This window comes from Vombatus ursinus, unplaced genomic scaffold (genome assembly GCF_900497805.2).
Source record: "Vombatus ursinus unplaced genomic scaffold, bare-nosed wombat genome assembly UNPS02000749.1, whole genome shotgun sequence".
Taxonomy (NCBI): Eukaryota; Metazoa; Chordata; class Mammalia; order Diprotodontia; family Vombatidae; genus Vombatus; species Vombatus ursinus.
Window position 1 is genome coordinate 23,242,500 of NW_020940527.1, and position 12,251 is coordinate 23,254,750.

General features: G+C 40.0%; 1 protein-coding gene across 2 annotated transcripts in view; it reads left to right on the forward strand.

Annotated features, from left to right (window-relative positions):
• Nucleotides 1–5,490, forward strand: part of CPN1 (carboxypeptidase N subunit 1) — a 50,384-nt gene extending 44,894 nt beyond the window's left edge. The window contains exons 8-9 of one of the 2 annotated variants that reach the window (XM_027860591.1): nt 3,239–3,357; nt 5,184–5,490. In XM_027860591.1, coding sequence (XP_027716392.1) covers nt 3,239–3,357; nt 5,184–5,324 — 260 coding nt within the window. In that variant the 3' untranslated portion in view covers nt 5,325–5,490. Of the gene's footprint in view, nt 1–3,211; nt 3,358–5,183 lie in introns of those variants that run through there. The other variant, XM_027860600.1, reaches the window with a different exon arrangement.
• The last annotated feature ends 6,761 nt before the right edge of the window (nt 5,491–12,251 follow it).

Sequence of the window (12,251 nt, forward strand, 5' to 3'; positions counted from 1 at the left end):
ATTCAACATGATTTATTAAGCACAAGTTGTGTGTTAGAAGGGGACAGCCAGGTGATGCAGTGGATAGTGTACCAGGCCTGGAGTCAGGAAGACTCATCTTCCTGAGTTCAAATCTGGCCTCAGACGCCTACTAGCTATGTGACCCTGGGCAAGTCACTTAACCCTGTTTGCCTCAGTTTCCTCATCTGTAAAATGAGCTGAACTCAGACACTTAACACATACTAGCTGTGTGACTTTGGGCAAGCCACTTAACCCCATTGCCTAGCAAAAAACAAACAAACAAAAATAAATAAATAAAATGATCTCGGGAAGGAAATGGCAAACCACTCCAGTATCTTTGCTAAGGAAACCCCAAATGGGGTCACAAAGAGTTGGACACAACTGAACAACAACAAATGTGCTAGAAGAGACAGTTAGGTGGCTCAGTGGATAGAGCTCTGGCCTTGAAGCCAGGAGGACCTGAGTTCAAATCTGCTCTCAGATACATAACACTTACTAACTGTGTGACCCTGGGCGAGTCATTTAACCCCAACTGCCTCACCAAAAAGCAAAAAAACCAAAAAAACAATAGGAAAAACATTAGCTGCTTTCAAGAAGCTTACATTCTATTAGAAGGAAACATGTACACAGATAAGTAAATACAAAATATATATGTAAGGTAAATATAAAATTAATTGTTGGGGAAAGGACACTAGAAACTGGAGGACTTAGAATAGACTGAGCTCAGATATCGCCCACCACGTGAGGCTTGTCCTGATCCCTCCTATTGCTAGATTTAACAAACTGACAATGTTCTTTGACCCCTGTGATCCTATTATTAAAACAAGACTCTTAGGATATAATTTAAGGTGGAAAAAAGAATTATATGTACAATAATATTCCTAGTTCTTAGCATAGTGTTGACATATACTAGATGTTTAATAGATCTTTATTGATTAACCGATTCATAGCTATTTCATTTATAATAAATAAATGATTTATTTGTAATAGTGAAAAAATCACATATAACCAATATGTCCTGTGTATGTGAGCTTCTTGACAGCAGGGACTATCTTCTTTTTCTCTTTGTGCCTCTGGTATTTAGCTCAAAGCTTAACACATACTAAGACCTTAATAAAAAACTTTGTTCATTCAATCATTCGCTGTTGAAAATGATTCAATATGCAGAATGCAGAGTAAAGATGGTTGAACTGGAAATTAGCAAACCCATTGAATACAAGTATATAAACAATAACATCAAAATTATATATATATACGTATATAGATACACACTCACACAAACATAGATATATACACATAGACATGCAGATGAGAACTTACAAAGTAACAGAATAAAGAAATTATTAGTTTGTTGAAGTATATATATGTGTGTATATATGTGTATAGAATTAATATAAATCTGATTGCATGGTTGATTTTACTGATTTTTTTGTTCTTTGTTTTTGTGATCCTGAGTTTATAATTGGTATGGACAACTCTCAAACAGGCCACTCCTTCTATCAGTGCAGATTGTTGTTGTTTTCAATTGTTTCAGTTGTGTTTGACTCTTCATGACTCCCATTTGAGGTTTTTTGGGCAGAGATACTGCAATGGTTTGCCATTTCTTTTTCCAGTTTATTTGACAGAAGAAGAAACTGAGGGAAACAGAATTAAGTGACTTGCCCAGGGTCACACAGCTAGTAAGTATCTAAAGCTGGATTTGAGTTCAGGTCCTCCTGACTGCAGGCTTGGCCTTCTATCTACTGAGTCACCTAGCTGCCCTCCAATGCAGTTTAGCACCTGCTCAACAATTTATAATTTTAGAGATAATCAAGGCAAACTCCAGCCTAATGCAGGGATTCCTTCTACAGAATTCCTAACAAATAACCATTTGCCTCTGCTTGAATATTTTTTTGTTTTCATTTATTTAGCATTTTATTTTCCCACAATTACATGTAAAAACAATTATTAACATTCGTTTAAAAATTTTTGAGTTCCAAATTCTCTCCTTCCCTGCCCCCCTCATTGAGAAGACAAGCAATTTAATATAGGTTATACATGTATAGTCAGGCGAAATATATTTCCATATTAGTCATGTTGTAAAAGAAAACATAAACAAAATAAAAATCTCCAAAAACTGCAAGAAAAACCATCTACTTGAATATTTTGTCAGTCATTCAGTCAACAAGAATTTATTAAGTGCCTACTATGTGCTAGGTACTGTGCTAAGCACAGGGGCTAAAAAGCAAAGCAAAGGATAGTCCTTGCTTTCAAGAAGTCACCAGTCTAATGGGAAATACAACATCCAGATGCCTATGGACAAACAAGATATAGCAGGATAAATGAAAGATAATCAACAGATGGAAGGCGTTTGTGTTAAGGAGGGTTAGGAAAAACTTATTGCCAAGGTGGGATTTTACCTGGGACCTGAAGGATGTCAGAGGAGGATGGAGGGAGATGAGGATGGAGAGAATTTCAGACATGCGGGGACAGCCAGTGAAAATGCCGCAAATCAAGAGATGGAGTATCTTGTGAGAGGGTCGGGGAGGGGAAGGCCAGTGTCACTGGATCCAGAGTATGTGAGGATGAATAAGCGGGGAGGAGACTGGAAAGGCAGAAAGGGGCCAGGTTATGAGGATTTAATATTTGATCCTGAAGGAAATCAGGAGGCATTAGAATCAGTGCTCCTCTTAAAAAAAAGTGTCCGAGGAGAAGCTAGGTGGCATAGTGGATAGAGCACTGGCCCTGAAGTCAGGAGGACCTGAGTTCAAATCCAGCTTTAGATACTTACTAGCTGTGTGACCCTGGGCAAGTCACTTAACCCCAATTGCCTAAAAAAAAAATAAATTTTTTTTAAAAAGTGCCCAAAAGAATAGCAAATTGGACGTAATAGATTTGCAGTTTCATGTGCAATCATCTTTTTTTTATTATATTATTTTATAGAAATACTTGTTTAGTTCCATTCATTAAAAATTAAGAGAGAGATGCCCAGAATGGAATCTCTTATTTTAGATGTTGTTTAACCAATGCAGAGTATAATGGAATTAGTATGTATCTCTGTGATTGGCTCTTTCTTTTAATGTCCTTAATTTACATTAGTGTTATGATACCTATGCCACCCTGCTTTGGGATGTACATCTTGTGGTCAGCTAAGACATTCAGTTTTTTGGGGGGACTTTGTGTTTACATTTGGGTCATCTGGTCACTGTATAAGCAGGTTTCTGGTTTACAGGTTGAATCTTACCCTTACGGTTTTTAGGTAAGCAGGGTGATTACTTCCGGCTGCTATTACCAGGTACTTACGTTGTCACTGCCACAGCACCTGGGTATGGATCAGAGACAATGACGGTGACGGTTGGACCTGCAGAGCCAAAGCAGGTGAGTTGGGCTGATGTTTTGCAAAATCTTTCTTGTTGATGTAGGAGGTTTTAGTGCTTATAGTTCTAGTTCAGTTCATGGTCCTAGTTTTTGCCACCTCTTCTTCTTTTCCTCTTTCTACCTTACTTTATTCATATCCTATTTTTCTTCTGTACCTCCTTCTCCAAGCTATCCCTTCCCTGCTTCCTTTCCCCTTTTTGACTATGGAAGGGATGGCGCCTTTCCCTAAGTCCATGTTGGCTCTGATATGAACTATGTGTCCTTGGGGAAATCACCACCTTTCACTGCAAGGAGGGATAAAATTCCCACTGCCTATTTTATAGGGGTATTATAAGGAAATCATTTTATAAAATGAAGTACTGTGTGTAACCTATATCAGATTGCTTGCCATCTTGGGGAGGGAGGGAGAAAAATTTGGAACTCAAAGTCTTAAAAAAAATTAATATTGAAAACTACTTTAAAAAATAAAATACTATTTACCCCAAAAAATCTTTAAAATCAAATAAAGTGCTATAGAAATGTTCGGTGATATTTTTGTATCATCCTATGGCCTCCAAGGATCCCTCCCAGCCCCAAAACTATGATATCTATGGTGGTTGTGATTACTAGCACTTAGATGCCAGTTTCACTTTCTGACTTCACCAAGGAAATCCACCAGGTGGCTCCACCAGTGCTTCCTTTCCTAGCACTGTGTCCCTTGGTCAAGCCTGTTTTCTGCACAACCAAGGTCATATTTGGCACTGAGCCCAGATGAAGGCTCTAAATGACTTTTAATTTTTCAACTAGCGAGTAAAAATTAGAGGAGATATAGCCAGTCAAGGTTCAGTTTCAGCCACAGAATCATAAACAGAACTGAAAGGGACTTGAGAATTCATATAGTCCAATATGCCAATACTACCATTATATACACATGAGGAAACTGGGGATACAGCCCCATTCATCCCACCTGCTCTGCAACCCACCCATCAAGTCTGCAGTCTCCATTCCAAAGTCTTCTTAGCTTCCGGTTTGAAGTTCCTGACTTCCCCACCCCCAGATAGGCTTTCTCCCCAGACTCCACCCACCTTAGATTAAATTTTACCATCCCTTAGCCCAGGGTAAAGGTTAAGGGATTTTGTAACAAGGTCTTTGACTTCAGGACAATATTGAGCTCTTAATTTTTTTTAATTAGTGAACTAGCTAGGTAGGACTAGAACTTTGGCTTGGTCCTCCCTCTCTCTCCTTCTTTGTTACTTTCTTCCTTCTCTTTCCTTTTTCTTTCTTTATAAATTTGCTTTTTTGCTTCATATAAAATTCCCAAAGTAATCCTCCACAATATATAGTTCCTGAAAACAAGAAAATAAAATACTGAGAAATTAATCCTAAGATGAAGATTTGATACCAGTTTCCTCCTCTACAAAATGTAGGGGTTGGACAAAATTGATAGGTGGGTAGATGTATAAATGGGTAAGTAGATGGATAAACCTCGGGAGGACAGGACAGAGGTGCCTCTGGAGGAGACCTGTCCAGAGCTGCTTCACTGATCTTGAAATGCAGTAGAAGACACGTAAGGAATGTCTGAGCCTCCTTTTCCTCTTCTCTGATCTGCTGGGATGGTTATCTATTTTCTTCACACCCAGATGGCAGCATGAAATGTTCACTTAGCCCTGGAGCCAGCTCTTCCTTTGAGCTAATAGTTTTTCTCATTCACCTGCCCCAAGACCTGGTATCCAGAAGGGGGAGGGGAAGAAGAATATAACACTCCCATAAGATTTCAGGGCCAGTTGGTACAATGTTGATGTGGAGACTTTCCTAGCCGATATACCTCTATTTTCTTTCTCTTCCAGGTTAACTTTCAGCTCAGTATAGACACCACTAAAGAATCCACTGAGCAAAAAACCCCTGTCAAAGCTCCCAGTGGTAAAACCCTCCTAAAGAAGATGGCATCACGAGAAGTTGGCAAAGAGACAAGGAGAAGCAGACCCTGATGGTGCAGTAGGACTCAGCTCACTCCTGCCTTAAAACCAGAGTCATCCAGACCAAGATGAGAAAAGAGGCCAAGAGGCACACTTGATGAGAGCCCATTATGCCTGATATTAAATAAGATGAAGCTATCTATTTTGTTACCTGTGAGGTATTTAAATACAAAACTGATTCAGGAAAAAATATGGGGTGTTCTCAGTTTGCCATTTCTAAAATTGTTACTAATGTATTCAGGACCTATTTAATTAGCATGGTGTCATAAGGATCTATCAGATGGTTCAGATTCTTCAGAGCTTGGATCTTTTTTTTTCTAGGATATCCCTAGAAATGAATTAAGTTGTACAAGAGGTTCCAAGCCAAGAGCTATGTCAAATGGTCCTGGCATTTTAGTTATAGTGTAACTAAAATCAGCAGACTGGTTATTTATCCCTTAGAGGGGTATTAACATTCTATGCTGTCAACAGTGTTTCCACAGAAGGACTCCTAGAGAACTAGTTTCACATTTGATTCAATTCAACCAGCATTTATTAAGCACCTGCTATTTGCAAAGCAAATACTAATACTAGGACCTGGGGAAACAAAAGCAAAGATTGAAAAATCTGTCCCCGCCCCACAAGGAGCTTCTAGTCCAAGAGTGGGGAACCTGTGGCCTTCCAGATCCTCAGGTTCAGCCCTTTGAATCCAAATTTTGTTTGGACAAAGGGCTACACTTAAGGACCTAGAGGGCCACATGTGGCCTTGAGGCCACAGGATTCCCCCCCCATCTAGTCTATCAATTTTAGAATATCCCCTTGTATCTCTCAGCTCAGTGCCTCTATAATCCAGACTTCTGAGAACTGATCAAATGCAAAAAGATGGCTGATTTCATGTCAGCTCATTCCAGAGTGATCAGTTTCTGAAGAACTTATGCACACTGACCAAACTCAATAGAAGACTAACATAAATCAGAGTGCCAATTTATTTTGTAGCATTATAAGCTCTATGGATCCTCCTCCAACTCACACACAGTCATATCCCCCAGAGCAAGGTTCATATCCCCGAGGGAGTCAGGGTGTCTTTTAATGCTTACCAGTTAAAAGCCCCCGATATCAGTCACTAGTGATTATCATCCCACCATCATTTAATCAATGAACCAATTTTACAAAGGCATATTTACTGCAAGGGGCAGCTAGGTGGTGCAGTGGATAGAATGCCCAGCCTGGAGTCAGGAAGATCTGAGTTCAAATATGGCTTCAGACACTGTATAACCCTGGGCAAGTCACCTAACCTTGTTTGCCTCAGTTTCCTCATCTGTATAATGAGTTAGAGAAGGAAATGGCAGACCATTCCAGTATCTTTGCTAAGGAGCCCCCCAAATGGGGTCATGAAGAGTCAGACACAACTGAACAACATTTACCTCAAAAAAAATACCAAGAACAGAAGTTACAAAGCATTTTCTCCTCCCCATATCCCTCCTGCCCTCACTAACGAGGGGATCATTCTCTCTATCATCTCAGGCCCTGAGAAGAGCAAATTCACACTTAAAGTAGTTGCTACAAAACACTTGCCCTACCAAGTTCACTTTCAAAGATTGCAGAGCTGATGGATAAATATGAGTCTCTATTAGCTCTGGGATGGGTCAAGAGGGTCCCTCTTCAGGTCCTCAGGTAGCAGCTCACCTGTGCTCATCTAGCAAATATGAGCATGGACTCTGGCTCCTGGACTTCTGGAGCCTTTGACACTGATGACTCTCTTCTTGATACTCTCTAGGTTTTTGTGACATTACTCTCCCCTGGGTCTCCTACCTATCTCACCATTCTTTTTCATTCTTCTTTGCTAGATCTTCAAAGTCATGCTCACCAACCATGGATGTCTTACAGAGCTTTTGTCCTGGGCTCTCTTCTCCTTCCATACTATCTCACTTGGTAATCTCATCAGCTGCTGTGGATTCAATTATTATCTCTTCGATGATTCTCAAATCTACCTCTCCAGTCCTAACCTCTCTGTTGACCTCTGGTCTAGCATCTCCAACTGCCTATTGGATATTTGAAACTGGATGTTTCATAGACATCTTAAACAAAACATGTCCTAGACTGAACTTCCTAAAGTGATCTTCCTAAAGCATAAGTCTGACCATGTTCATTCCCCTATAAATATACTCAAACCCTAGAGGCTCCCTATCACCCCTTTGGCCAAATAGAAAATCCTGTTTGGCATACAAATTCTGCTCCCACCACCCCCTATCTTTCCAGTCTTACTATACCTTACTACTACAATCCCCTTCTCACCCCTCCCCCCCACATATACACACACTCACACATACCCTTTTTTTTTTTAAATGAGGCAATTGGGGTTAAGTGACTTGCCCAAGGTCACACAGTTAGTACGTGTCAAGTGTTTGGTCTGAGGCTGGATTTGAATTCAGGTCCTCCTGACCTCAGGGCCGGTGTTCTATCCACTGCGTCACCTAGCTGCCCCATCACACATACTCCTTGATCCAATGACACAAGCCCTCTTGCTTACTGTTCTTCCAACAAGAAACTTCAACTCCCAATTCTGAGTATTTTCATTGGCCATCCCCCATGCCTGAAATGCTCTCCCTCTTCATCCCCTCCTCCTGGCTTCCCCAGCTTCCTTCAAGTCCCAGTTAAAATCTCACCTTCTACAGGACACCTTTCCCTATCTTCCTTAATTATAGTGCCTTCCCTCTGTTTCTTATTTCCATTTTCCTATATATAGATTGTTTGTAAATAGTTCTTTGCATGTCATCTCCCCCATCAGACTGAACGCTTTGAAAACAATGCATTGACATTCTTTTGCTTTTCAGCGCTTAGCATAGGGCCTGCCTTATGGGAGGTACTTAATGTGTTTATTGACTCACTGATGGGCACTCACTAATCTAACCTTTTGAAACTCATAGTCTTATTTCCAGTACTCTACTTAAAAGCCAGAAGAATAGGAACAACAGACTGAAGACACAACAGGGCCATGCATTCACAGGCCATGTGACAGTAGCCCCAGTGGAGAGACAGAGACCTGAGACCTTTCTCTCCACCAAGAGTTCACAATAGTCCTTGCTTCCTCATTCCAACACAGCCAGGCAAGAAATATCTTTTGAATGCATCTCATTTCCAACTCAGTAGCCAATCAAAAGTCTGACTCTTCCCCAATAGAACAAACTGGAAACAGTTACAGAACGTCTGTATGTTCCAAAGTCCATATGGAGATTATATTGGATGAGCACACTGTACATGCTTATAAAAAGCTTGAGCTTGCCTGATCTCCTATTTCAATTAATTGACGGTGTAAGGAATTCCTGGCATGACAACTGACATTTTTCTGGGAGGCATTGTGGGAGAGTATAAAGAGTGCTGGATTTGGCATCAGGTATAGTGACCTTGAACAAGTTCCTTAACTTTTAATTCTCAGTTTTCTCTTCTATAAAATGAGGGGATTGAGGGGACTAGATGAAAGATGAGGTCCCTTTGAACTCTTAAATCTATGACCCTCCACAAAAAGATAACCTATTCTGATGTATAAGTCTGCCAAGGAGACAAAATTACAAAAATCATCTAATTTCTTAGTGAACAAAGATTTAACAAAAAGAGTCAGGTGTTCTCTATCAAGCTCTTGACTCTTTTTTATGATTCTCTTGCATTCCTCTCATTTCATTTCCCATTTTTTCCTCTACTTCTCTTGAGTGTTAAAATCTTTTTTTGAGCTCTTCCAGGAATTCCTTTTGGGCCTGATATCAATTCACCTTTTTCTTTGAAGCTTTGCATGTAGCCATTTTGACATTGTCCTCTTCTGAGTTTGTGTTTTCCCTATCACCATAGTGATTTTCTATGATCAGGTTCCTTTTTGGTTGTTTGCTCATTTTTCCAGTCTATTTTTTTCTTTTAGCTTTCTGTTCAAGTTGGGCTCTGCTCCTGGGGTGAAGGGGACACTATCCCAAACTTCAGGTTTTCCTTGGTGCTGTAAGTTTTCAGTTCTTCCAAGATGGCATGATCTAAGGAGAGGTGTGTTTACTACTCTCTTGATCTGTGAGTAGCCACAAGCACTCTTTTCTGCCCTGGAACTGTGACCAGGATCCCTGCTCACCTGCGGCTGCAAGCTTTAATGTACTAGTGCTCCTCCTCAACCTACCCTGTGACCTGGGCCTGCAACCTAGATTCCCTTATGGGCAATGCAACAGAGCTCTGCCCCCAGTGCCAGCAACGTGTCCCATGTGATCTTCTGATCAGTTGTCCAGCCCCTTTACCATCTGTGGGTTGAGAGGTGCTGCTGATTCAGTTACCCTCAAGGCCTGCCTTGACTTGTCAGGGTATGGCCTGCTGTTGGCTTACCTGGACCTGCACTGAACTGTGCTCCCCTTTCACCCCAATGAGACAGACCTTTCCTGTTCACCTTCTGAGTTGTCTTGGGCTAAAAAATTGTTTTATTCCATCACTCCAGAATTCATTTTCAGGCATTATTTTAAATTTGTTTGGAGGGGAATTTGGGAGAGTTCAGGCCAGTTCCTGCCCATGCTCCATCATCTTGACTCTGCCTCCTTATATTTTGGGTGTTCTTAAGTCATATTCTGATCAAGCTAAGTAGTCTGATAGATTGTCCTCTGCTCTGTGGAACCTATCTTTTTGAGGGAGCATATGTCAGTCACCAGAACTGAAATACCTTCTCTTTTTGTCAGTGTTAGACAAATACTGACCGTTCTACTTCCTTTTTCAGCACTCCTTATGTAACAGGGGAAGGATATACAATTTCATCAGCATGGAGAATTCCTTGTGTTGGAACTTCCTCCACAAACAGCAGAACCCAGCATTCAAGTCATGCCTTGCAAGATAAGTCCTATGGAGTGAGTTACTTGTGGCACCAAGAGCTTATTTGACTTGCCCAAGGTCACACAGCTACTAAGAGTCTCCTGTCTCCGGGCTTGATACTCTCTCTACTTCCCCACACTACCTCTATACAATAATCCTTACCAGCTACCAGTAAGTTGGTAGGACCATAGATTAAGAACCAGCATCAAGCTTAGAGATTGTCTAATCCAAACTTCCCGTTTTACAGATGAGAAAATGAGGCCTAAACAAGTTATCTAAGTCACTTCAAGGTCACATGGGAACTTAAACAGCATACCTAGGATTCAAGCCCAGATCTTCTGACTCCAGATAATGTACTTTTTCATAGATAGATATAGATAGAGATACATGCATCTGTATATAAAATTCCCACTATCCTTCCCCATTTGAGCAAATAAAAGAAAATAAAACCCATAGGTACACAGTACAACAAATTTCCATATTAACCATGTCTAAAAATGTCTTTTTTCCTGCATTTTAAGTTAATTGTCTTTCTGGAGGTATAAGTGCTATAATTCATCTTCATTCATTTGGACTTACGGCTTATTGTTTTCATCAGAATTCTAGTCTTTCAAAGTTATTTTTCTCTATAATGTTATTGTACAAATTGTTCTCCTAGTGTTCTGCTGACTTCCCTCTACATTAGTTCATTGGGGTCTTTTCAGTTTCCTCTGAAAACTGTCTGTGTCATCATTTGTTATGGCACAATAATAAATGCATTCTTTCCACAGGAGCACATTGCTTCCTATGTCACCAGAGCTTTCATAACAGATGTTACAATTGCCAAGATAACAATTTATCATACATGAGTTAAGAATTGTGATATGTTCCTCTTTAGAGAGACACCATAGGCCCATCTAGGGACTAACCCCTAAATTTATCAGCCATACATTTACAAAAAGGGGGGAGGGGAGAAGATACTTCAGAGAGTGACATTTTCTGATCTTTTCCCCAGTTTCTTGGATGGTACCCTATTTGGAATCTATAGCACTCACTGGTCACATTTATTCCCTCCCCCCTTTTAAAATGATATTTCCTAATTACACGTAAAGACAATTTTTAACATTCATTTTTAAAATTTTGAGTCCAAAATTCTCTCCCTCCCTGGGATGGTAAGCAGTTTGATATAAGTTATACATGTGCAATCAGGCAAAACAGATTTCCATTTTAGTTGTGTTGTGAAAGAAGACATAGACCAAAAAAAAAAAAAAAAAAAAAAAGGAAAAACCTGATAAAAATAAAGTGAAAAATAGTATGCTTTGATCCTATATCCATCTTCATCTGGATGTGGATAGCATTTTTTATCATGAGTCCTTTGGAACTGTCTTGGATTGCTGAGAATAGCTAAGTCATTCACAGTTGATTGTTGTACAATATTGCTATTACTAGGTACAATGTTCCTGGTTCTGTTCACTTCACTCTGTGTCAGTTTATATAAATCTTCCCAGGTTTTTCTAAAATCATCCTTCTCATCATTTCTTATAGCATAATATTCTTCCATTATAATCACATACCACAACTTGTCCAGCCTTCCTCAATTGATGGGCATCCCTTTAATTTCTGATTCTTTCACTGACTACACTTATTGTCACAGCAACTCATTTATAAATTCCCATCCTCACCCTAGTACTAGCATGGTATAGCAGACAGAGAACTGGCCACTAAGCCAGAATGACCTGGGTTCAAGCCCATCTTCTCATATATTGGCTATGTGATCTGGGCAAGTTACATAATCTCTCAGTGCTCTAGATAGCTCTCTGCTTTTTTAAGATTTTACATTTAAGAGAAGATAATGCACACAAACTACTTCACGAATCTTAAAGCAGTACATAAATGGTGGTTATAATTATTGCTGGTAAAGGGAGTTTCTTCACCTGGGACTCCTCCACACCAGTAAAATCATAGGTCCAGTCTCTCTTCTAGTACTTGGTCACTTTAACTGGTTTCATAGCTCATCAGGCTATTGCTATTTATAGGAAGTTTATCCAGTCATCTCCTCTGCTGGAATCTTTTGATTTATACCATGGAGGTGAGCCTGGGCTCTTGGGCTAGGTCAGCAAAAACAATCTCTAGCATGTCCTACCATGCTGGAAA